This window comes from Macaca fascicularis, chromosome 9, assembly GCF_037993035.2.
Source record: "Macaca fascicularis isolate 582-1 chromosome 9, T2T-MFA8v1.1".
NCBI lineage: Eukaryota > Metazoa > Chordata > Mammalia > Primates > Cercopithecidae > Macaca > Macaca fascicularis.
In genome coordinates this window covers 78,487,412-78,514,628 of record NC_088383.1, presented here as the reverse complement: position 1 = coordinate 78,514,628, position 27,217 = coordinate 78,487,412, and the positions used below count along the sequence as shown (strand labels likewise).

At 38.9% G+C, this 27,217-nt stretch overlaps 1 protein-coding gene across 34 annotated transcripts in view; it reads right to left on the bottom strand.

Annotated features, from left to right (window-relative positions):
- HERC4 (HECT and RLD domain containing E3 ubiquitin protein ligase 4) overlaps window positions 1–22,683 on the bottom strand; it is a 154,157-nt gene extending 131,474 nt beyond the window's left edge. For 26 of the 34 annotated variants that reach the window (XR_012417880.1, XR_012417885.1, XR_012417881.1 and 23 more), the window contains exons 1-3: window positions 22,530–22,683; window positions 21,033–21,063; window positions 20,253–20,556 (exon numbers count right to left, since the gene is read on the bottom strand). Coding sequence is in view for 17 of the 34 variants with exons in the window: in XM_065521040.2 (XP_065377112.1) it covers window positions 20,253–20,478 (226 nt within the window). In the remaining 17 variants the exon portion in view is untranslated. Of the gene's footprint in view, window positions 1–14,442; window positions 14,576–20,252; window positions 20,557–21,032; window positions 21,064–21,870; window positions 21,899–22,316 lie in introns of those variants that run through there. The other 8 variants (XM_065521041.2, XM_074001990.1, XM_074002004.1 and 5 more) reach the window with 4 other exon arrangements.
- Between the last annotated feature and the right edge of the window lie 4,534 nt (window positions 22,684–27,217).

The window sequence follows — 27,217 nt, the reverse complement described above, 5'->3', positions numbered from 1 at the left end:
ATTCTTTCAACTTTTCTTTCTTTTTTGAGACAGGATCTCACTCTGTTACCCAGGCTGGAGTGCAGTGGCATGATCTCGGCTCACTGCAACCCCGCCTCCGGGGCTCAAGTGGTCCTCCCACCTCAGCCTCCTGAGTAGCTGAGACTATAGGCTAATTTTTTGTATTTTTCAGAGATAGGGTTTCACTAGGTTGCCCAGGGTGGTCTCGAACTCATGAGCTCAAGCAACACAACTGCCTCGGCCTCCCAAAGTGTTGAGATTACAGGCATGAGCCACTGTGCCTGGCCTCAACTTTTCTTTATGCTTCAAAATGTTCATATAAAAAGTGTGAAAAAAAAATCATTGTATTCTATCAGTATTTATGAGTCACAGTATTTCTCTTCAAGCAAAGAAGAAATGAGACATTTAATTTTCAGAGGCACAAAAAGGAAAACACAAATAGAAAAGATTGGCTTTTGAATTCATTTGTCAGAGACATAGGCAAAACCTGAAAAGATAAAGTGCTATACAGATGAAACATACCCACTTTGTAGATAACGACTTTGAATACATCTCTAATAGGTCCTTATTCATCACTACTTCTGGTTCTATCATTAATCATACTTTTGAAAACACTAATGGCGCATCATTTTACCGAAGAGAAAGAGGGCATCCTTCTTTGCTTCATAAAAGAAAAACTTTCATTTTTAGGCTTATTTTTAAAACAATTACAATGATCGACCTAATGAAAATTTTCATTTCTACATCATCTGTGTCCTTCCTTCCAATCACCTTTGTAGGCAAATCCAACTTTAGTGTTTGTTTGCTTACAAACTACATCAAGTACATTTTTCTGCACAAACATCATTAAAAAAAAAGAATACTGTCTCACATACAGGATAGATTGGGCCAGGTTCTTGTTGCAAAATATTACATAACAAAGTACTTCCTGCTGAATGAGTAACTGGGTAAGAATATCCTATGTCCTCTGGGACCTCAGAAATATTATCAATTAAGCTTGTGAAAATTCATAGAGTATCATCATCTCCAATTCATTGTGTAAGAGTTCATTTATATGATCAATTTCACCATCATAAAGTGCTGCTCTCTCTGATATGTCTGAATTGTGAAACATCTCCCTCTGTCAATTTTCTTCTCTTTGCCATTATGAACAAAGAATGAAAAAATCCTATAGTTTTAATTGTGGTCAACAAAAGCTACAAAAAAGGAAAATAAAAGCTACAAAGATAGAGACTCCAGACTTATTTTATAATGTCTTAAAAGATGACACAATATTCTGTACAATGCACAAAGAAACAGAAGGATGCTAAATACTGATGGTTTATTTCACTACCGCATCATCCTTCTAAGAAACCACATCATTCTTCCACTTATTATTTTAGTCTTTTTATTCTAGTCTAGCTAGGAATAATCAATTCTCACTATGTGCAGTAGTTATGTCCTATAAAGTCACCATGAACACTGACTTAGCAAATATTGAATTATTGCCCCTAAAGAAAATACAAGGTAAGGTTCCTGCAAGCCTCTGGTCAGAACATTTTTGTCAACTGATAAATACATAATCTTGTTTTAGGGATGTTTCTGTTTAAAAACATCTCATTTAGTATATATTTAAGTATTACTTTTTTTTTTTTTTTTTTTTTTGAGACCAGGTCTCTCTGTCGCCCAGGATGGAGTGCAGTGGTGAAATTACAGCTCACTGCAGTAGCAACCTCCCAGGCTCAGGTGATCCTCCTGCTTCAGCCTCCTGAGTAGCTGGGACCACGGACATGAGCCACGACACCCCACTAATTTTTTAATTATTTGCAGAGATAGGGGTCTCCCTATTTTGCCCAGGCTGGTCTTGAACTCCTGGACTCAAGTAAACCTCCCAAAGTGCTGGGATTACAGGTTTGAGCCACAGCACCCGGCCTGGGGACCATTTTAAACAGTAAAATCATCAGTAAGATTGGCAAAACATGCAAAAAAAAATGTGGCATTAAATACATCACAAAAAGGCCACTTGTTTGCAATGACTGCTAGAACAAAAAGGCAGAGCACTGCCTTAAATCTCCACTGGTAAAGTGCACATCTGCTGACTCAAGTATTTGGCAGTTCTGTGAATGCCCATGTCTAGGAATTACCACAAACTAAAACATTGGTCATTTTATACAGAGAACAAAAATCTCTGTTGATATTTTATGTTCATGTTAACAGGATCTAGAACCCACAGTTATGAAGAGCAACAAGTATATCCACATTGAAAAATTTTAATACTGAGGTCAGAAGGAATATACTTTGTCAAATACCTATTTTAAAGAGATCATTTCAACTCCACCAGACCTTAAGTTTCAAAATCCTCTGTCCTACCATGCCTCATTAGTTGTTAAAAATACAGATTTCCCCTCCCCTTCTCTCTGAACAACTCAAAACTCTAAACTAGGGCAATGCAAAGTATACCTAAAATCCATGTCTAAAAATTTAACTTTAAAGTTCTCAAGATACCATACTATAAAATAAAAAAGGTATTGTAGAGCTCCATTCTTATACATGTATGCAGATAAAAGATTCGGAAAATGATTACCAAATTTAACACTGGTTTTTTATAAATGTTTTTTAATTTTTCTTTTCTTCTTCTTTGTTTTATTAAATAACTGAATGTGTAGTTGAAGTATTTTATTTTATTTTATTTTTTTTGAGACCGAGTTTCACTAACTCTGTTGGTCAGGCTGGAGTGCAGTGGTGCAATCTCAGCTCACTGCAACCTCCACCTCCCAGGTTCAAGAAATTCTCTCAGCTAACCACACCCACCTGGCAACACCACGCCCAGCTAATTTTTTGCATTTTTAGTAGAGATGAGGTTTCACCATGTTGGCCAGGCTGGTCTCAAACTCCTGACCTCAAGTGATCCACCCACCTCAGCCTCCCAAAATGTTGGGATTACAGGCATGAGGCGCACATCTGTCCCATTTCATGATTCTGACTTTTTAAAGATAAAGATATTAATCACTTGGGATTAGTGAATAACATCAATGAGTAATTCAGATTTGTTTCTAACTTTAAATAATTACATTGCTAATTTTGTTGCAGAGAAAACAAATAACCAAAGGCTACTTCACTCAAGCCATAAAATTCCCTATTACTGAAAAATAATAGTGAAATTATTGTTTAAATAAAACAAAGTACAACTATTGTTTACTAATACTTTTATATTTATTTTTATTTTTTATATTGTTTCTATTTTTTGAGACAGAGTCTCGCTCTGTTGCCCAGGCAGGAGTGCAGTGGCACGATCTCGGCTCACTGCAACCTCTGCCTCCCAGGCTCAAGCGATTCTCCTGACTCAGGCTCCCGAGTAGCTGGGATTACACACATGTGCCACCATGCCTGGCTATTTTTGTATTTTTAGTAGGGACAGAGTTTCACCATGTTGCCCAGGATGGTGGTAACTGATACTTTTAGAAGGATATCTAACATCACGTACTTAACAATCATCACAAACTATAAGACAAATTCAGAATTAAAGAAACAAAACTAAACCATCAATAAATTAAATGAAAATTTTTATTCCCTCTAATTATTACTAATAATTACCAGTAGGAATTTGGAATGGTACAATCCATAGGCAAGAAAGTATTTCAGTGGGTTCCCTGATAAAATCTAAAGTTAATATAAAGTAACTTACATGTCTTAGTTGACAGCAAACAATAAAATGTTTATATGACGAAACAACTAACAAGATTAAGAAATTCTTTGTAATGGATATGTTGACAAGTTCATACCCCTTTTATATATTCTATTTATATAGAGGAATACAGTTAACATATATAAAGAGCTTATGTGCCTGGCACTAAGCTTAGCACTTTAATTACTTAATCTTATTTAACCCTCATAACACCATGAGGAAAGTTTGCCATTATCCTTAAGCTTCACAGATAAAGGCACTAAGTTATAAACATTTCCCTATTTATTGAACCGCTGTCCTTTTGTTAATATTCAAATATAACATAGTTATGTTTCAATAACTTACTTCCAAAATATAGTTTTATTTTTACTTAGGGGCATTACAATATCCTTTTTTTTTTTTTTTTTTTGAGACAGAGTCTCGCTCTGTTGCCCAGGCTGTAGTGCAGTAGCACGTCTCGGCTCACTGCAACCTCTGCCTCCCGGGTTCAAGCGATTCTCCTGCCCCAGTCTCCCGACTACCTGGGATTACAGAACTGGCCACCATGCCTGACTAATTTTTGTATTTTTAGTAGAGGCGGGGTTTCACCATGCTGGACCAGGCTGGTCTCGAACTCCTGAGGAGATCCACCGGCCTCAGCCTCCCAAAGTGCTGGGATTACAGGTGTAAGCCACCACGCCTGGCCCCTTTCTTTTAAAGAAGTACTACTTGGATGTCTATGAACTGCTAAAATTAATTGCTTTGAAGAGGAAAGAAGAGGTAAAGGTAAAATATAAAGACTCCAACATAATACAATACAATCATATAGTTCCTTTAGCTCAATTTCTTTCAAAGACAAGCAAGAATGAACCCTCAGAATATATTAGTAGAGTTTTAAATTTTAAAATTTTCACTGTAATTTAGCTGATGGTGATCAAGTTCATTAAAACAAGAGTCTATGATCTTCCTTTCCTAAGACACAACCAATAAAACACATTGATCCTGTGCTCTTTCAACAACCCTGCCCTGAGTTCCTTCTATGTGCACCACAGTATTTCACTGTGGTTTTAGCAAAGACATGTTAAGACAAGGTTTTCTACCATCCAGGAGATGACACGGTAGGGAAGATAATTGTAATGGGAAGACAGTGATGCAATTTATTAACTTACTGAATTCCATGGACTGTACTTGATAGTTCAAAATGTGTGACTTGAATTCTTATAAGAGTGACCAAGGAGTAATGACGGAGATGGTACTTTAGCTGGGCAAATTTCAAGACAGGGAAACTGAAATATACCTTGGAAAGATTAACCTAGAATTAATAAGAAGAATGAAGTGGAGCAGGGAGACCAGTTAAAGAGCTACTGGCCACAGTTCTCATGCACACCAGTAATAGCCCAGAATGAAAACAAAGAATTTTAGATTGAGAGAAGAGGAAACTAAGGGCCCAATAGTTCAAAGTAATTAGCTCAAAGTTACACGAGCTATTTGCAAAAGAAATTAACAAGACAGTCACTGAGAAAAATAACCAAAATCTGGCAACTGGCTCAATGTGGGTGCTACAGGAAAGAAACAGACCCTAAAATGAATCTAAGGTCTGAACCTAAGTGAGTGCAAGCATTAACAAACAAGGAAAAGGAGTTGTTTTTGCATTTTGTTTTGACAGATAAAGATAGATAACCGCAATGGCTTCCATTTTAAATGTTCCTTTTTTTGTTCTCCACAACTTATCAGTTATATACAATTTCAAACATATATGATATATATATATATTTGTCCTTGATTTTCTTGAGGTATAAATTTCTCTCATAGTCAAGCACTGTATAACAGTGGATACACAGTTTATCAACAACACACTAAGCCAAAATTTTATTCAGATTGGTGTGAAAATAACAGCAAATGCAAAATAAGAGTAGAGAAGTACGATCAAACACATGCATTCTACATTTTAAGGTCAGCTTATCATTTTGGGAGGGGCAGGGCTGGTTTTAAAAGTATAATGGTGGCTCATGGCTGTAATCCCATCACTTTGGGAGGCCAAAGCGGGCAGACCACAAGGTCAGGAGTTTGAGATCAGCCTGGCCAACGTGGTGAAACTCTGTCTCTACCAAAAATACAAAATTAGCCAGGTGTGGTGGCGCATGCCTGTAATCCCAGCTACTTGGGAGGCTGAGGCAGGAGAATCGCTTGAACCCGGGAGGCGGAGGTCGCACTAAGCTGAGATCGCACCACTGCACTCCAGCCTGGGTGACAGGGTGAGACTCTTGTCTCAAAAAAAAAAAAAAAGGAAAAAAGAAACAAAATAGTATAACTCAGTAGTATTTACTCAAGTGTCTATGATCCTCAAAATATCAATACACAAACTACCCCTTATTAATTTCTTTTGGCTTTTAAGACAGAGTCTTGTTCTGTTGCCCAGGATGGAGTGCAGTGGTGCAATTACATAAACCACCACCTTCTGGGTTCAAGTAATTCTCATGCCTCAGTCTCCTGAATAGAGTAGCTGGGATTACAGGCGTGCATCACCACACCCAGCTAATTTTTTCTATTTCTAGTAGAAACAGGGTTTCACCATGTTGCCCAGGCTGGTCTTGAACTCCTAAGCTCAGGCAATCCACCTGCCTTGGCCTCCCTAAGTGCTAGGATTACCGGTGTGAGCCACCACACCTGGCCACCTTGTAATTATTAATCATTAAATAACCTTAAAATCAATGATCAATCTAACTGCCATCATTTATGTGCTTCTCACAAGAAAAAAACGCATCTTTAATTCTTTTCTTTTTTGGTATCATTATTATATCTTTAAAGTCTGAAGGTAAAGGAATCCAATCCATTTTATATCGCTCCAATAAAGCATTACCTCTAAGTACCATAAACAAACAATTTTTAAAATTTTGGTATAGTGTTTGAATAAGAGCTCCAGTAAGGTTAATTGAAGGCTAAAGACAAAGAAGTACTTTCATGCCTAGCACAATATCAGGGGCACAGCAGGAAGACAACTGTTTGTTGAATAAATGCCTAAACTTCAGGCATAAATGAAAAGATCTGTATTGTATATCTGGAGGTAATTATGAAAGCAATATAGTTTCCATATAAGACAATATAACAGTCACCAGGCAAATATGAAACAGCATAATATCACATTACCATAAGGCAGACCTAAATTTAAATTCCCACTCTAATATTGTTTTTTCTTCTAAGCAAACACTTATTGAATACTCACCATATGCCAGGCATTGTTCTTTGCACTGTTACGTTTTATTTTTATTTTTTTGAGATAGGAGTCTCACTCTGTCACCAGGCTGGAGTGCAGTGGCACAATCTCGGCCCAGTGCAACCTCCACCTCCCAGGTTCAAGTGATTCTCCTGCAGCTACTCTCGGAGTTTGGCATGATTATCCTAATTTTAGAGAAGAGAACACCTAGGCACAGAGAGGTTAAGCAATGTGACCAAGAAAACAGATCTAGCAACAGAGCCAGGATTTTTATGTGAGCACTCTAATTCCAAAGCCTACCCTTAAAAAAAAAAAAAAAAAAAAAAAAAAGAATAGGTAACATATTTACATTGTTTTTAAAAAGGTATGCAGGGAAAAGTCTACTATGTATGTTCTCCATCAACCTAACTCTCACCACTTCTTTTCCCACCTCTACACCAAGAGTTACCAATGTTATTAGTTGTATATATCCTTCCAGAGTTTTTTGTGTATCTATAAGCAAATGCAAGTATATATTTTTCTTTGTTTAAAAAACCCAAAATGTAGCTCTCTATACATTGCTCTCTACACCTTGCTCATTTTAATGTATATTAGAAACTGTCTTTAAAAAAAGTTAATATTTATTACTGTTCTTTTTTAGAATTTTCCTACTTTTTCTTTTTCCATATGAACTTCAGTATCCATTTGTCTACTTCCCCAAAAAGTCACTTGACATTTTCATTAGGATCACACTAAATTTACAAGTTAGAGAAAACTGACAGGTTGATATGGTTGAATGTCCCTATCCATAAATGTGGTTTTCATTTGCTCAAGTTTTTTGTGTTCCTCAGTAATGCTTTCAAGTCTTCTTCATATAGGTCTTGCACATTTCTTACTACTTTATTGCTGGGTTATTTTGTTTCTCTCGCTATTATAAATGGTTTCTTTTCTTCCATTGTTCTTCTTATTGGTTCTTGTTTCTACTCAGCTTTAATTTCAACTTTGGGAGAATTACTTAATCTTCTGAAGACTGACTGTTCTCACCAAAACACATACTTTTGCAGGACAGATATAAGACTTTCGGATAATGAATAAGGATTCAGCACAGCTTTTGCAGGATAGATATAAGACTTTTCGATAATGAATAAAGGATTCAGCACAGTACCTGGCACATAATGGAGGTTTACTGTTACTATTTTTTTTAATATCAGCATTACAATATGTGAATAATATTCTTTTTGTTTGCTTTTGAGGCAGTTTTGCTGTGTCACCCAGGCTGGAGTGCAGTGACACAAATAACAGTGGCGCAATCTTGGCTCACTGCAACCTCCACCTCCCAGGTTCAAGCAATTCTCCTGCCTTAGCCTCCCAAGTAGCTGAGATTACAGGTGCATGCCACCATACCCAGCTCATTTTTGTATTTTTTTAGTAGAGACAGAGTTTCACCATGTTGGCCAGGCTAGTTTCAAACCCCTGACCTTGTGATCCACCTACCTCGACTTCCCAAAGTTCTGGGAATACAGGCGTGAGCCACCAAGTCCAGCCGTAAATAATACATTCTAAATATTGCAACACTAAATTTCTCTCCAATTACATGGTTTGTGTATTTCTTCACCCTATACAATGCAGTACCAACTTATAATGTGTTCCCTTTTCCCCTTATTCTCAGTTGCAGAGGCTCATTCAACTTCCCAACTGAAAATGTGAATAGGTCTATGTTCAGGTACAGGTAACATCAACCAATCAGGCTTCTACCTAGTAACTCTTCAAAATATAAGGTTCATTCCTATTAGAGAGCCTAGGTATGAAATCTATAGCTAAGCAATACTTGGATTAGAAATTACATATATGCTGATTGATAAGTACTTTGGATCAATTCTGGGAAGCAATCTAACATCTACTTTATCCTTGTTATGCCACCCTAAAAAAAAAAAAAAGTCACAAATGTCTTCTAATAATGTATAGGTAAAGTAGCTAAACTTTCTTTCCACTGCTTTTCAGATACTCCTAATTCTGCTCTTTAGGACCTCTTTTAGCCTTACCTGTTTCTTCCCCACGCCTGTTTCCCTTTCACAGAAGCAACAGCATTATCGCAAAAGGTGAATTTCCCAATAGCTCTTGCTTACATTGCCGGCATATATCCAACTTACAGTTAAAATTATTTCAGCTACTAGTGGAACCAAAAGCAACTTACACCTATGTCATTGCACCTTCTGACTGCAAAAGCTTTGTTTCCAGTAAGACCTGGAGAGAAGTCCTGAAGTCAAACATAGTAATTAAGAATAGGTTTGGCACTTTGGGAGGCCGAGGCAGGCAGATCATGAAGTCAGGAGGTCAATACTATCCTGGCTAACACAGTGAAACCCATCCCTACTAAAAATACAAAAAATTAGCCAGGCGTCATGGCAGGCGCTTGTAGTCCCAGCTAAATGGGAAGCTGAGGCAGGAGAATGGCATGAACCCAGGAAGTGGAGCTTGTAGTGAGCCGAGATCGCACCACTGCACTCCAGCCTGGGCGACAGAGCGAGACTCCATCTCAAAAAATAAAAAAGAATAGGTTTGTGTCAGCTAAAGAATAAGCAAATGGGCCGGGAGCAGTGACTCACGCCTGTAATCCTACCACTTTGGGAGGCCGAGGCGGGCAGATAACTTCAGGTCAGGAGTTCCAGACCAACCTGACCAATATGGTGAAACCCCGTTTCTACTAAAAATACAAAAAAAAAAAATTAGCCGGGCACGGTGGCGGATGCCTGTAATCCCAGCTACTTGAAAGGCTGAAGCAGGAGAATCGCTTGAACCTGGGAGGTGGAGGTTGCAATGAGCAGAGATGGTGCCACTCACTCCAGCCTGGGTGACAGAGCAATACTCCATCTCAAAAAAAAAAAACAACAACAACAACAACAAAAAAACCCTGTATATAGAAATTCAGGTTTACAAAACAGACGGAGGAGGCAACCATTTAGGTCACTTTAAATTTACAATGGTATTGTATCACCACGTGCCTTAAGCAGTCTTCTGAAAGTACGAAGTATTGTTAATGAATTATTAATTACTTAACAGGTTAGAACTGGGGAGAAGTCTACAGTTGGAATGTCAGCCTATCTGAACTGAAAATAAAACAAAATCAAAAATAAACACTTCACGCATTTAGCCCCCACTTACAGTACTACATTTCTTACTTTGTTTACCACAAAATTCGCCTTACCAGAATCTTTTAACTTGCCTCTTAAAATAAAAGAGAATATTTCTTCTCTTCCTGGATTCCTTATTTCTATCAGCTAATGATTCCACTTAGGATCATACGTGGCTCTTCCCTTTATGTTTATTATTTATTTCCATCTGGTTATCAAAGTCTGTCCATTCTTTCTGCCTCCCTAAGTCTCTCCATTATCTACCTGCTCCTTTCTTGCTTTAAAGGACTACCATTACAGCCTATTTCTTTACCTCCAATTTCTCTCCCTTTCAACCTTTCCTTTATAAATCCATTGTAATTCCCATTACAATCTATCAGTGGATATTCACCAAATTAAATTCAAGCTCTTGAATTTATTTCTATAATCTGACCTCAATTTTGCCTTTCTAACCTTCCTGCTCACTATTCTTAGACATCTGTTACATGGACTACTCTTCCCCCAGCCTCAAACTTGCCTGTTGCTATCTGATAGTATACTATCTCTACACGGCACTGTTGTTTATACATCCTATAACACTTGGCATATTTTAATTGCATTTCTATTATTTGTGCATTTGTTTTCTATTCCCTATTAGGTCGTAATATTGTAATTGTAATTATTTATTTATTTACCTTTATTATTATTATTATTATTATTTTTAGATGGAGTCTCGCTCTGTTACCCAGGCTAGAGTGCAGATCTCGGCTCACTGCAACCTCTGCCTCCTGGGTTCAAGCAACTCTCCTGCCTCAGCGACCTGAGTAGCTCAGACTACAGGCACACCACTATGCCCAGCTAATTTTTCTATTTTTTTAGTAGCGACGGTGCTTCACTATGTTGGCCAGGCTGGTCTTGAACTCCTGACCTCGTGATCCGCTTGCCTCGGCCTCCCAAAGTGCTGTGTTTACAGGCGTAAGCCACCGCGCTCGGCCTTGTCATACATTTTAAAAACTTTCATTTACAAATATGAGTATATAAACTTCGTAAAATGAGACACAACTGTGCTTAAACAATAAATTCAGTTCTCTTTCCTTAAAGATGTTCTTTTTCCTAAAGAAATAAACAGAGGTAGGTCGGGCGTGGTGGCTCACGCCTGTAAGCCCAGCACTTTGGAGGCCGAGGCGGGCGGATTAACTGAGGCCAGGAGTTCGAGACCAGCCTGGCCAACGTGGCAAAACTCCGTCTCTACTAAAATTACAAAAAATTAGCAGGGCATGTTGGCGGGCATCTGTAATCCCAGCTACTCAGGAGGTCAAGGCAAGAGAGTCACTTGAACCTGAGAGGCGGAGGCTGCAGTGAGCCAAGATTGCACCATTGCACTTTAGCCTGGGCAACAAGAGCGAAACTCTATCTCAAATAATAATAAAGAAACAGAGTGGTAGCTCATGCCTATAATCCCAGCATTTTGGGAGGGCAAAGTGGGCAGATCACTTGAGGCCAGGAGTTCTAGACCAGCCTGGTCAACATGGCAAAATCCCACCTCTACTAAAAATACAAAAATTAGCTGGGCATGGTGGCACATGCCTGTAATCCTAGCTGCTCTGGAGGCTGAGGCAGGAGAATCGCTTGAGCCCAGGAGACGGAGGTTGCCATGAGCCGAGATCATGCCACTGCACTCCAGCCTGGGCAACAGAGCAAAATCCTGTCCCCCCAAAATAAAAAATAATTAAAAGAAAGAAATAGGCGGGCACCATGGCTCAGGCCTGTAATCCCAGCAATTTGGGATGTCATGGCAGGTGGATTACCTGAGGTCAGGAGTTCAAGACCAGCCTGGCCATCATGGTGAAACCCAATCTCTACTAAAAATACAAAAAATTAGCCAAGTGTGGTGCCCGCATGCCTGCGATCTCAGCTACTCGGGAGGCTGAGGCAGGAGAATCATTTGAACCTGGGAGGCGGAGGTTGCAGTGAGCCAAGATGGCAACAGGCACTCCAGCCTAGGCAACAGGCAACAGAGTAAGATTCTGTCTAAAAAAAAAAGAGAGAGAGAGAGAGGGAGAAAGAAAAAGAAATAAAGACTGAATTGATATATATGTTCATTGCAGTATTAACTTATAACAAAAATCTGGAAGTAAATTCTAAAAAATAGGCTGGGCACGGTGGCTCACGCCTGTAATCCCAGCACTTTGGGAGGCTGAGGCAGGTGGATCACGAGGTCAGGAGTTGGAGACCACCCTGGCCAATATGATGAAACCCTGTCTCTACTAAAAATACAAAAAATTAGCTAGGAGTGGTGGCACGCATCTGTAATCCCAGCTACGCAGGAGGCTGAGACAGGAGAATCACTTGAACCCAGGAGGCAGAGGCTGCGGTGAGTGGAGTTCGCGCCATGCACTCCAGCTTGGGAAACAGAGCAAGACTCCGTCTCAAAAAAAAAAAAAAAAATCCAAAAAATAGAATACTTAAATAAATTTTGGTACATCTAAAAGATAAAATGTTAATTATATTCCTAAATATTCCCAATATTCCTAAAATTTTAAAACATGGGAAAATACTAAATTATTATCAGGAGAAAAAAGTTGAGATACAAGAACACACTCCCAGTTTTTAATCAGAAACATATATGAATACAGAAAAGGTCTCATGTGATAATACTATTTACCTATGCATGATGGCATTATAGTTTTTACTTTCCTATGTGTTAGAAATTCTCTACCAAGAACTTGTAATACTAAAAATGTGTTATTTCAGAATAGTATAACACCTAGCAAAGGAATAAAATGAGGCGAATCTTAGATATGAATAAAAAAGTAATTAAGATATTTTCAAATAATTTGTGAAAAGCCCATTACTAAAGGATTCTAGAATGTCTTATGGCCAAGAAAGGCTAAACCAAAATTCTGCCATGCTAGAAATGAACACAAAAGAGTAAATCTAGGCAAATAAAACATTACGGTTTAAGGAATAAGCCATCGAAATGCAAGAAATTTCCCTTAAAAAAAAAAACAACTCTAATAAGGCCTGACGTGGTGGTTCATGCCTATAATCCCAACACTTTGGGAGTCTGAGGTGGGATGATCACTTCGAGACCAGCCTGGGCAAAAGAGTGGAACCCTGTCTCTACAAAAAATACAAAAATATGCTGGGCCTGGTGGCATGCACATGTGGTCCCAGCTACTCAGCAGGCTGAGGTAAGAGGATTCCTGAACGCAGGGAAGTTGAGGCTACAGTGAGCCACAATTTAAGTACTGTACTCCAGTGACAGCAAGATCCTGTCTAAAAAAACAAAACTCCAATAAAATGTATAATTACACACAGCATAGGTTTTTCTCACATATAAGGTAACCATCATAATTTATTACGATTTAAAATAACTGCCTTTTAAATTCCATCAATATGAAAAAAAAAAATCCAGGGGAACAGGAAGTTCAACCATGAGCTCATTAATATAGTTTCCTCATTAGTGTTACCCATTTTTTTACTAATATTATCCAAGCCCAAATAAACTTTTATATAAACATTTGAGTATGCCACTTCTATTCGATTCTTTCATATGTATCCCAAGCACTTGATATACTTTATAGTCTAGGAATACAGAAGTAACTTTTATTTCTTCAAAGCAGTTTTAAAAATGCATGCCTTTGTGAGAAATGAGCTTGAAAAACAGTGCTACATTTGTATGATCTATTGGGAACATGGAACCCTAAGAGTCCTTACTAAGGAAATAATGGAAACTAGACTCCCTAGACTGCCATTTGCAACAAGAATCGCTAACTACCCAAATTGTGAAACCAAAATCTACCGCACTGCTAAATCTTTTAAGGAAAGTATGTGGCTCACTTCTAATCATGTAAAAACATTAACATACCCAAGAGAAAATCACTGGTTCCAAGTCCTTTAAAGAAGCTTCCCTTTGTTAGACTGCTCAGATTAGGCATCTACTGCTATTTTTGTCTTCTGTGTAGGTTTTAAGAGTTTTATAAAGCATCCACCAAACCAATGCATCTTAGAGAGAGATGCATGTATTTACATAGTGGACTTTATACAACATAACTAATCCAAGTTCCAAGGTTAGCCACCAAATCAATTCTGCAAGTCAGTTACTATGGACCTTGGATTGTAGTACAACATAGCAGTTAGACAAGGGGATGTATACAATATATAATAGAAAACAGGAAAGACAGGGTATTACCATAGTTAAGTTTCTGTTCATTTGTGTAAATATTCTTCATACCACAGAGTTATAATGAAGTATCAAAGTGGCATCAGAATGTAAGCATCTTGGTAAAATAATGATTTAACAGGCCATCAAATAGAATGGCAGGGAAACAATCTGTGCGCTAGTATTTGATCTGCCTCAAACAGAAGATATTACTATAAATAATTCTAAACATAAGCACAATTTAGTGAATAAGGTAGGAGACTGGTAGACTCCAACTTTCAAATTCAACTTATAGCTGTTCACCAGTCACCTATTTTGACAAGTTACTTACCAACTTGTGCTGCCATTTCTCCGTAAATTTATCCCCTAAGATGAGGATAATCCTTGCAAATTGTGTCACAAGCATTTTGAAAGGAACCATGAGTTATTGTGTAATGCTCTTGAAATTCCTCAGATGTAGGGTCCTACACAAAGTAAAGTATTATTATACATTTCTCTAACAGTAGTCATCTGTTTGCATTATGATTTTTTTTTCCTACCCTTGACACTGTGATTCTTGGGCACTAACCTTTCTCAAAGTAAAGTGTTCAAAGCAAGCCTCCACTCCTGACCCAAGTAATTACTTTTTTCAAATCTATCATCCACATCTTTCTCTTCCTTAGAAGGTATTGTGAAAACCGGGAGTTATAAAACACAATGAGCTTCTTTGGTTTAAATGCTCTGGTTCAGTAAGAAATGTGTGGGATAATCTGGTATTTTTATTTTTAACCCACCCTTAAGTGAGTAACTTTATTTCCCATAGTTATATTTTCCTATATTACTTTTTAAATTTCAACTATATTTTATAGATTTGTTTTATGAACAGAGAGAGGACAGGTCAGAAAAATGAAGAAGCAAGAAAGGCAAACCAAGTAATCACTACTATGTGACCAAAATGCTTTTATTGGAATGACTCAACAGTAGAAATTACCATTCGAGGATATGGAAAACATAGAATCAATGCTCATGATCTTTAAAAAAAGTTCAACATAAACCACAATAAATTTTATCATACTATTAAAACTATTACCTATAAACTCTGCTAATCAAGTTAGTCTTCCATTCAGTGATACACTATACATATTTGAATTTTTGTTTGTGTTGGTACAATATTACATTTTGAAAATAGAACTCTCAATCTTCTCATCAGTTTTTAAAATGATTTTTGAGTTTATGCACAAGGGGGATGATAATAAAATATGCTGTCTTTATTATATAACCTTAGTTACAAGATAGTAATTTTTAAAAGATTTTTCTTGGCTGCCACAGTATCTCATCCCTATAAATCTCAGCAATTTGGGGAAGCCAGGGCAGGAGGATAGCTTGAGGACTGGCGTTTGAGACCAGACTGGGCAACATATGAAGACCCCCATCTCTAACAAACTAAAAAAATTGGCCAGGCCTGGTGGCTCACGCCTGTAATCCCAGCACTTTGGGAGGCCGAGGTGGGCAGATCACCTGAGGTCAGGAGTTCAAGACCACCCTGGCCAACATGGTGAAACCCTGCCTCTACTAAAAATATAAAAAAATTAGCCGGGTGTGGCGGCACACACCTGTAGTCCCAGCTACTCGGGAGGCTGAGACAGGAGAATCACTTGAACCCAAGATGTGGAGGCTGTAGTGAGCAGAGATCACACCACTGAACTCCACCCTGGGTGACAGAGCAAGACTCTGTCTCAAAAAAAAAAAAATTAAGCAGGCATGGTGGCACATAAATGTAGTCCCAAATACCAGGGAAGCTGAGGTAGGAGGATCACTTGAGCCCAGGAGTCCAAGGCTACAGTGAGCTATTATCATACCACTGCAATGAGCAACTGTTGCTTGAGCAACAGAACAAGATCCCATCTCAAAAAAATAAAAATAAAAAATAAAAAAACCCTTGGAATTACAATAAAACACTGATGGAAACCACCTTTCTCAAAGGTGAACAAATATTCTTCTACCTTCTAAATATAGCAAAGGAAAAGATTTGTAAGATTAAGGATAAAAATCACAAGATTTAGGATAAAAATCACAAGATTTAGGGTGGTCTCAAGATGTGCTAGCCAAGTGACCCTATTAGTCTCTTAATCTCTTTTAACCTCAGTGTCCTCATCTGTAAAATAGGGACCATGATACCTGCCTTAGCTACATACAACTGTTGTGAGAATTAAATGAAACACTCCATTTGAAAGAATGTTATAAAACACAAAAAACTATTTTTTAGATAACAGGGCTTGTTTTTAAACAGAACACCACTTTATTTATAAATTATGGTCACAAAACAGTTTAATATTGTTTCTAACATGAAACAAATGGAAATCAATGTGCAAAACATATAGTTAGGACCATGGTCACCAAATTATACCTATGATTAGATATACAGTAAGAAAAGGATCTTTTAAAGAAAAGTATACTTCCCATACTTAAAATCTTCAGAACTGAATTTGAAAGTCTAAAAAAACCAATTCATTTAAATGGACTGGTTTAGCACACTGAAGATTAAATAAATGTATTTGTTAGCTATAAATTAAAAAATTGATACATTAACTTAAAAGTATTTTAAAGTTCTTATGAAGAAAAAAAACATGAAAGTGAAACAGACATTCACTTCTCTGGAAATAATTCAGAAAAAGCTAGTAGTGATAGAAAAGGACATACATATACAAGACAATACAGATGAAAATAAACATAATCTGCACCTTTAGTATAATAAAGGAATTCAGTTAAATCTTTCTATGTGGTTCCTAAAAAGTCCAGAACAGAAACACCGCTTTTCAATAGGCCACAGGTTAAATCTATTTATTACATTGTCAGGCCAACTCCTCCAGTAGGTTATTATGAATCTCAAGAATAATTTATCCTTAATAAGGCTACCTCTTTCTCTTTTATTCCTTATTAGTTATGGAATATGTATATTTATAAAGCCAATCTACATAAAGAAACAATTCTTAGTTCCGTCCATTCTATCTGCCTTCTGACACAAGTTTAAAGCTCTTGGGAAGTCGGCTGGGCATGGTGGCTCACGCCTGTAATCCCAGCACTCTGGGAGGCCAAGGCGGGCAGATCATGAGGTCAGGATATCGAGACCATCCTGGCTAACACGGTGAAACCCCGTCCCTACTAAAAATACAAAAAATTACCCGGGCATGGTGGCACGTGCCTACAGTCCCAGCAACTCGGGAGGCTGAGGCAGGATAATCGCTTGAACCTGGGAAGCAGAGGTTGCAGTGAGCAGAGATCATGCCACTACATTCCAGCCTGGGCAACAGAGTGAGACTCTGTCTCAAAACAAAACAAAACAAAACAAAACAAACAAACAAAAAACCTCTTGTGAACTATGTTTATTACATGGTCCCAGAAATACAACCAACTTGCTCAATTACCAGAAGACTTTAAAATAAATAAGATCCAACAACTTTTTATCTTTTAATCCAGTCCTCAAATTTACAAATTTAAAAAGGGGTTGGGGAAATGACACATTTAAATCATTAACGAATTATTCCAAATATAAATAACTTTAGTTAAAAAATTCTTAAAATTTAGTGAAAAACATTATTTAAAAAACATCTTAGCCCAGGAGCGGTGGCTCATGCTTGTAATTCAGCTCTTTGGGAGGCCAAGGCAGGCGGATCACCTGAGGTCAGGAGTTCAAGACTAGCCTGGCCAACATGGTAAAACCCCATCTCTACTAAAAATACGAAAAGTAGCCAGGCATGGTGGTGGGCGCCTGTAATCCCAGCTACTTGGGAGGCTGAAGCAGGAGAATTGCTTGAACCTGGGAGGCGGAGGTAGCTGTGAGCCAAGACGGCGCCATTGCACTCCAGCCTGGGCAACAAGAGCGAAACTCTGTCTCAAAAAAAAAAAAAAAAAAAAAATCTTCAATCAAGGCTGAGATTAAAAGGTGAAGTTCCTATGAGAGCAACTACTACTTTTTGAAGTTCCTTCTCTTCCCTCTGAAACCTAGGTTCACTTCAATGTATCACTGAACCAGAACTTCTGATAATAAAAAGCTTTTCTCAGGATCAGCATCACTCTCCTTCTACAAAACTAAGCTATTTCAGCTCCAGACTTATTTCCTAGCTGTTTATGTGATCACCAATAGAATTAAATGTAAGCCTTCATTTTCTCCCAGAAATCTTAATTTAATTCTATCCCATAATATTTCCCATCATTTAAATTTCTTAGGCTCAAAGTACATAGCATATCATGTCTAATTTTAATTCTCTCCAGTTGTTCATGTACACCTTAACTCCCAACCCAGACTCTAAATTTCTCAAAGACAAAGTTAATGCCTGTCACTTTTCTCTTCCATAGACTGTGGTGTAATCGGGACAACAATGAGGCAATCCTAAAGAGGTATCCCAAATTAGGGAAACTCACCACCCCAACTTTACATTACCAAATGTTTCCAGGTTGAATCAAGATGATATAGATGTCACAATGCAATCATCACAATGTCAACTTGACCACAAAGAAGCCTATTCTAGCTAGTTAAGTTTCTCAGAATTTCATCTATATAGTTGGAAGCCGTTCCTGGCACTATAATCATTATACTATTAGTACACAGTATCTACCTCTAACACTTAAACATTTTAAACCTCAGTAGACATAAGTAACTATACTGGCAATTCCTATGTGCTGGCTTTCTACTTTCTACTTGCTTTACAGCCTTTCAGAAATTATTAAAGTAATACAGAGAGATGTTCAGTTATTTCTATGGGGCATGCTAAAGTACAAAGAACAGCAGCAGCCTCAGTACCATGAAAATCTCAACCTGAGGCAGCATTCCAAGTTAAGCAAAAATAGAAAAGGGCCCATTTGTCTCCGGAGCAGAGACAATCATCAAATGCATATCAGTAAATTACCATTCATTTCTATCAATATGACCACCTCAATGCCTGAGATTCTGAAAATCTGGTAGGAATCCATAAAACGTTCTTAGACAGGTAGAGTACAAGAAAGCTGCCATTTACTGAGTTCTGCAAGAATTAAAAATCTATTTTACGAATGTCACTATCATTTATCCAATAAAAAATAAATTACAAATTAAGGCAGAAGAAAATACACTAAGACCTTAACCACAAAGAAAGGATGAAAACAATACGGTATTTGCAAGTCAGAAAAGTGAGATTTGGCATGGTCGTGAGATGATGTGAAGGATGAATCGTGCTTTAATTTAATGTCTGAATATCTCAGATTACATTAATCTCTCAAAAGTTGAGTAACAACAGAAACCACTTAAATAATAAACTGATAAAATAACTGCCATAGAAAATACTGAAGTGCCATTATTGTTACAGTTAAAAGAAACTGTTTAAGTCAGTATAGCTGCAGTCTCATCTGAATTTACCACCTGAAATCATTAACTTTTAGTTATCATAATTGAAAGCAAAACTCACATAACAATGATATTCCTACATGTAGAAATATTTGATTTTAAAATACAATATCCAGGAAAACAGAACATGAAATGTGACCAAATTCCTCAAAATTCTCATTACCCTACAAATTATTTAATTTTGCTTGTACAACTATTACAAAATAGGACACTTCATAGTCACAAAATCTTGAATAGCTAGCAATGCTACAGAAAGTAAAAGATTAGAGGAATAAAAGATATTTCTAACTAAACCAAATAAAATTACATGTTTAAAATACTATGACAGAGGGATAAAAAGAATAAAAACATATTTTAGGCAAGCAAGTCAAAGTAAAAAGCTTTTCGTCTTGTTTTCTTCTCCTACTCCCAAGGTAAGGTAAACACAAAGTAAATTATGCATTTAAAATCTATCCACGGTGCCTGAACAGAATTTATTAAAGAGGGCCTGCACACTACACATTCTGTACCAAAGACCTATATACGGCAGGCTGATTTTCTTTATTGTTTTATATTGTCATACAAAATAAGGTTTTATAATACTAGTCGTAAAAAAAAAAGAAACCACAACATAAAGTACTTAGAACCATACAAATATACAAATATAATGGAAATACATAACTTCTACTTTGCTTTTAAAGTTTGATAAACATATAATTACAACTAGAGAAATTATATGATGATTCAAATTTAAAATGATATAATTATTAGAAATAGCAAATTTTAAAAACGTTTCAACTTACCTGGTTTCTTTCTGGATTTTTCATGACCTAGCTGTCCTAGATCATTACATCCACAAGTGTACACTGTTCCATCATCCAGAACAAATACAGTATGTCTGAGTCCACATCCTACATCTCGGACCTTTTTATTTATAAAGAAGTCACTTTTTCTGGGCTCTAGTACAATTTCTTCATCAATTCCACCCAAACCTAGCTGTCCAAAGGATGCATTGCCCCAGCACAACATGCTTGTAATTATTTTGGTCTTCCAGTTTCAATAAAAAATTCTCTTCTGAAACCCCGGAAAGTTGGAGGTACCCTATGTCTGAGGAAATAGAAAGAAGTTAATATGACTTCAAAGAAAAAAGGTATAATTGCTCTTTCAAGTGCTAGGCTACAATAATTGCTACATGGTAAACACTAAATTTACTTTATAACATGGTACATAAGTATCATTGTTTCAAAAACCAATCAGTTGTATTTTTTTTAATGTATCATACAGAAAGTTTTAGGGAAAATATGTCACTTTCTACGATCCTTTGCAAAATTTAAAACATATTAACTAGTTTTGACTTCTGGTTATCTTGTGATAGACTAAACTAATGGGAGTAAGTACCTTGATGAAATTAATCACAATTTTTTCTACTTTTTGCTTTAAATAATTTCAGTGGGAGCAAGAAATAAGACATCTTTTCACTGCCCAAGAAGCAAATATACACAGTGAAAAATTTAGCCAACTGCAGAAACATAACCTTGCAATCTCCCTCAAATCCTAGTATAATTAAGCCTTCTAATACCTACCTCCACATCAACAGAAAATGGAAGTTCTTATCTGTAACAGAAATAAAACCAACAATGGAAATTTAAAGCAATTTTCCACAATTTAAACGACTCTCCCAATTATTCTTAATAGGCCAGAGAGAAAATGAGGATTCTCTTACCAAACCACAATCTCAAATCACCTCCAAAGATCCCATTTTTCAAATCAAAATACTAACATTCCAACTTCACTAATTTTAAAACTAAATCAATTTGCATAATTATAATACAGAAAAAAACTCATGCAGTTTAAATATCAATTCTCTCCAAAATTCAACCTCTTTTATTACAATTGGTAACCGGGACTAAAAAACTCTCCTGTGAGCAATCTATATCTATCTATACTTCTGAGACAATTATTTAAAGATTGGCGGGGGTTAATTGCAAATAACTCCAGCACTGCTGATTTTTCAAGAATAGGAATGGGGGCTGGGGCACTGATAGTCTGATGGCGAAATCTGTAGAACTTTCCAGCACATTGACTGAGTATTTCTTCACTTGTAAAGACACAAATAACAGAGTCCACTTCATCTATACATACGTAGATTTTTAAACACATCGCGTTACTAAATATCATAATTACAGGAAGTCAGCCTTATTCTGTAGTAGTCATGCACATTCCTACAGAGCCTGCGAAGTCTCAATCTCAATTTTCCTACGTTCCTGTTAGCAAGTGCCCAAGGTGTCCCATTCCACGACCCATCATCCTCTAACAAGTTTGATTTCATTCTTTCGGGGCATCAGAACTCTATAATTCCCAAGACTTCTGCATTGTCTTCCCATATTTAAAAAACAAAATAAGAGTAATACAGGAAAATACCCCGACTTCAGCGCGCGAGGTCTAACCACCCTTTTCTTTAAAGCACAGAGGCGTCCTCTCGCCAGCAACAGGTAGGGAAATGAGAAGCAGTTTAATCCCGTCTTTCCCTGAACGTGCACCCAGATCAGCTCATGCGGACCGGGAAAGAGAAATCATCTGCACACACCCAACCTCGCAGCCGAGCAGACAACTACCGCAACCGGCCGCTCGCAACAGCCTCAGAGGCCGGCGGCCGAGGCTTGGCAGCCCGCGGCCTCAACCTGAGAGAAGCCCATCCCCAGGGAGGTGCGACATTCCAGCCCCGGGGCCAGGGAGCCACAACCCTGCCCTCGCCCCACGCCCCTCACCCCTAGGAAGCGCTGAGAAAGCGCCCAGTGCCGAGCCGGCCTGCATCCGCCCAGCCCGGCCTGCCCCTCCCTAACGCCGTCACACGCCCCCGAACCCACTGGGGCCACAACTCGCCCAGCCCTTCAGGGCAGGGGAAGCCCAAGGTGACGCGGGGCGGCCCTTCCCCAGAGACCAAGGCAGCGCGGTCGCTGAAGCAGGTATCCGGCTCCTGGGACCCTCCTCCGTCAGCCAGTGGCGGTGATCACCAGGGCACCTCCGGCGTCTGTGCCGCTGCTCCGCTGCTCCCCTCCCCGGCCCCTGTGAAACTTTACCGGGTTCCTTAGAGAAAAGCGGACGCCACTGCTGTCCAGTCCAGAGACAGCCGTCAGCGACCCGGATGGAGCGGGCGGGGAAGAACAGGAGGCAAGCGGGGCGGAGAGCACTAGGGGTGGGGAGAGTTGGGGAAGAGACTGGGTAGGAGAAGGCAGAGGGGGAGGTGGCCACGCGAGGGAGGCGGGGGAGGGGCTGGCCGGAAGTGAACCGCCGAGCACGCGCGCGAGCCCGCCCACTTCCCGGTCCCCGCGCCTGCGCCGGAATACTCCCGGGGGCGCTTGGCCACAGGCGCCTGCGCAGTGTGCTGCTTTGCGTTGCTTTAAGAGGGAAAAGTCAAATACAGAAAATTGGAGTTTGCGAAGACAAACGAAGAAGGTATAAACTGTTTTTGAGAATGCTTCGGCGTGCACAGAGCCTTTTAATGAAGAAAATCACTTTGTTTTTTGGTTTGGTTGTCTTTGTGCTCATGGATGCTAGCTGGTCTTTTTATTATTTTACTCTCTCTTTTCCCAAGGAGATTTTAAGTAGCAGATGAAACATCACGATTATGAATATAAAGACTGGTGAAGAGTTATTTTATCCCATGGCCTCAACTGGAGCCAGTCTGAGGATGTGAGATGTATTGATAGCAATGGTTAAAGCTACTCGAACTAATAACACCACCAGTTCAGGTTCCTGTTACAGTGTTGGCTCCCATCACTTTCTACACTCCCCCTGAAAGATAGGCTTGAATTGCAGGGCCTCATTCTATCAGAGAAAATTACACATTTGGCTGCAGTCCCTGATTCATAAAAACGAAGTCTGGATCTCCTAGGCTAGCCTTAACTTCTTAAAAAGCAGGAGAACTTGAAACAAAGCACTTTTGAAATTCTAAGTTTGGCATTGCTAGAATGAATATTCAGTACCTAGAAGAAGTTCCACAAATAGGCCATCTTTCTTTTTCTTTTCTTATTTTTAATTATTTATTTTATTTATTTATTTATTTTTTTGAGACAGAGTCTTGCTCTGTGCCCCAGGCTGGAGTGCAATGGCGCGGCGCAATCTTGGTTCACTGGAACTTTCGCCTCAGCCTCCCGAGTAGCTGGGACAACGGACATGCGCCGCCACGCGCGGCTAATTTTTGTATTTTTAGTAGAGACAAGGTTTCGCCGTATTGGTCAGGCTGGTCTCAAACTCCTTACCTCAGGCGATCCACCTGCCTCGGCCTCCCAAAGTGCTGGGATTACAGGCGTGAGCCACCGCGCCTGGCCTATTTCTTTATCTCTTGTTGAAAAACATGTTTTAGGTAAGAATTGTCTGTTCTAGAATATGTTTAAGTGTGTGTATTCGTGTCCTAGGCTTGCCATAATAAATTAAAACAGATTGAGAGGCTTAAAACAACAGAAATTTATTGTCTCACAGTTCTGAAGGCCAGAATTTCAAAATCAAGGTGAAAACAAGGTTAGTTCTCTCTTGGGGCCTCTGAGAGATAATCTTTTCCAGCCTTCTCCGCTAGCTTCTGATGGTTGCCAACAATCCTTGGCAATCCTTGTGGAAGCATCCCTCTTCACCTTGTTTTCGCTGTGTGTCTGTGTCCAAATTTCCCTTTTATAAGGACACCAGATATCGGATTAGAGCCTACCCTGCCTGATCCATTATGACCTCATCTTAACGTTATTACATCTGCAAAGAACTCATTTCCAATTAAAGGTCACATTTGGCCGGGCGCAGTGGCTCACGCCTGTAATCCCAGCACTATGGGAGGCCGAGGTGGGCGGATCACCTGAGGTTGGGAGTTCGAGACCAGCCTGATTAACATGCAGAAACCCTGTCTCTACCGAAAAAATACAAAATTAGCCGGGCGTGGTGGCGCATTCCTGTAATCCCAGCTCCTCAGGAGGCTGAGGCAGGAAAATCCCTTGAACCTGGGAGACGGAGGTTTTGCAGTGAGCCTAGAGCGCGCGATTGCACTTCAGCCTGGGCAACAAGAGCAAAACTCCATCTCAAAAAAAAAAAAGTTCACATTCACAGGTACTGGAGGTTAGGACTTCAGCTTATCTTTTGAGGGATCAAATTTAACCCACAACAGTATGTTACAGAAATGAATGTAGAGGCCGGGCGCGGTGGCTCACGCCTGTAGTCCTAGCACTTTGGGAGGCCGAGGCGGGCAGATCACGAGGTCAGGAGATCGAGACCATCCTGGCTAACACGGTGAAACCCCGTCTGTACTAAAAATACAAAAAAATTAGCCGGGCTTGGTGGCGGGCGCCTGTAGTCCCAGCTACTCGGGAGGCTGAGGCAGGAGAATGGCGTGAACCTGGGAGGCGGAGCTTGCAGTGAGCCGAGATCGCGCCACTGCACTCCAGCCTGGGCGACAGAGCAAGACTCCGTCTCAAAAAAAAAAAAAAAAAAAAAAAAAAGAAAACAAAAGAAAAAAGAAAAGAAATGAATGTAGAATGACAAGATGCTTAAGCAAGGAAAGCATAATTTCAACATTAGAAATGGTAGGAATGTTCACAAAAAATACTCATATTTTGAGTTTCATTGCTCTTGTTGGCCTTCTTTTTTTTTTTGAAGTGGGGTCTTGCTCATCTCTACTCACTGCAATCTACACCTCCCGGGCTCAACGGATCCTCTTACCTCAGCCTCCTGAGTAGCTGGGACTACAGACACATGCCACCACGCTCGGCTAATTTTTGTATTTTTTGTAGAGATAGGGTCTTGCCATGTTGCCCAGGCTAATCTACAACTCCTGAGCTCTAGTAATCTGCCCACCTTGGCCTCCCAGAGTGCTGGAACTACAGGTGTGAGCCACTGCTCCAGGCCTCTTGTAGGATTTTTGTTTGTGGTCTTTTACCCTTTAGGGCTTGTTGCCTCAGAATATATCATTAAAAGGGAAGTTATGGAATTCAGGATCTTTAAGATATACATTTGATGCTACCATACATAAAAATTAAAATGTGAGCGACTTAATATAATAAAATTGTATTTTTTAACCTTTTTAGCAGTCCAAATAAGTGTTCCTAATGAGTGAAAACTGATTTCCAGGGACCTGAGAAGATGAGGGAGGGTGAGCTTCTTAAAATCCTTGTCTGGGAAATGCCACATATCACTACTATACACAAAACAGAACTCCGCCCCTAGAAACAAAGGTGCTGGGAAACATAGTCCCTGCGTTCCCAAGTACTACTTCGTGCTGTGGAAGGGAGAGCATGAATTGGTGGACAGCTGTCTCTTCCACCTGGATGTATATCTATCTGGAACATTTTTAAAGATCGATCTTGCTTGTAGAAAGTGGAATGGACATTTCTGCATGTTCCTTTTAACCTTATAAATCTGTGAAACTATGGTGCAAGATTTTAGAAAGTAGCATGTGATTATCTTTAAGATGAAACAAGTATAGGATCCTAGGGTTATTAGAATAATGTAAATTTGTTGTATAAATGCAGCATGAGATATTGGTGAGTATGATCTCTGGTGCTGGTTTATCTGAATTCAGAGCCTAAACCTATAAGCTTACCTCAGACCTCTGTCCTTCTATCCCCTCAAACACAGAGGCATTTGCTAATGATCCGTTTTACAGAATATTACATCTCAGCCATAATTTTTATAATTATGTTCATAATCCATATCACACTGGGTTATTGTGAAGCCAGTAAAATGACACATACAGTGCCTTGTATGTGTCAAGAGATTTGTAAATGTTAGCTTTTACTATTACTAGTATTATTTCTCCTGAATTACTAGTAAGGGAATGCAGTCCATATGGCCAGAAAAAAAATAATTTTAATTCATAACAAGAGTAAAGTATTTTTTACCTATTTTTGTTAAAAAAAAAAATAATGCTCAGACTGTTGAGAGACATCTAAAAGTAGTATTCATTCTTCTTCCACTCTTTCTCTTTCTCCCTTCTTTCCAGCCATACTGCTCCTGCTGGATCTCACCTCATTTTTTTCATTCAGGTTTCTACTCATGTCACCTCTCCAGACTTCTCTGATCAACCTATCCAAAAAACCGTCCCCTCTCTCCCTATCATCTTATCCTGCTTGCTTTTCCTTCATATCCATTATAGCAAACTGACATTTAATTATATAATTTATAAATATGTATTATGCTTATCATATAAAAATATATATAACTGAGAAAATGGACAAGCAATTATATACAATCTGTTTATATGTTACTTAAATAGATATTTAACTTTACCTCCTCCGTTAGAATGAAAACTCATAAAGGCAATGATTTTGTCCGTTTTGCTCCGTGCTCTATCCCCCAGGATCTTGAACAGTTCCTGGCTCACAGCAAGTGCTAAAAATATACTTCTGAGGCTGGGTGCGGTGGGTCAGACCTATAATCCCAGCCCTTTGGGAGGCCGAGGTGGGCAGATTGCTTTGATCTCATGAGTTCGTGACCAGCCCAGCAACAATGATGAGACCGCGTCTCCATGAAAAAGACAGAAATTAGCTGGATGGTGTGGTGTGAACCTGTGGTCACAGCTACTCGGGGGGCTGAGGTGGGAGGATTGCTTGAGTCAAGGAGACAGGGGTTGCAGTGAGTGGAGATTGTGCCACTGCACTCCAGCCTGGGCAACAGAGTAAGAGATCCTATCTCAAAAACAAAACAAAACAAAAAAAAAACTTCTTGAATTAATTAATTAATAGTGCTGGCAGCATTGTAAATTATCACAACCTTTTAATAAATAAATTTG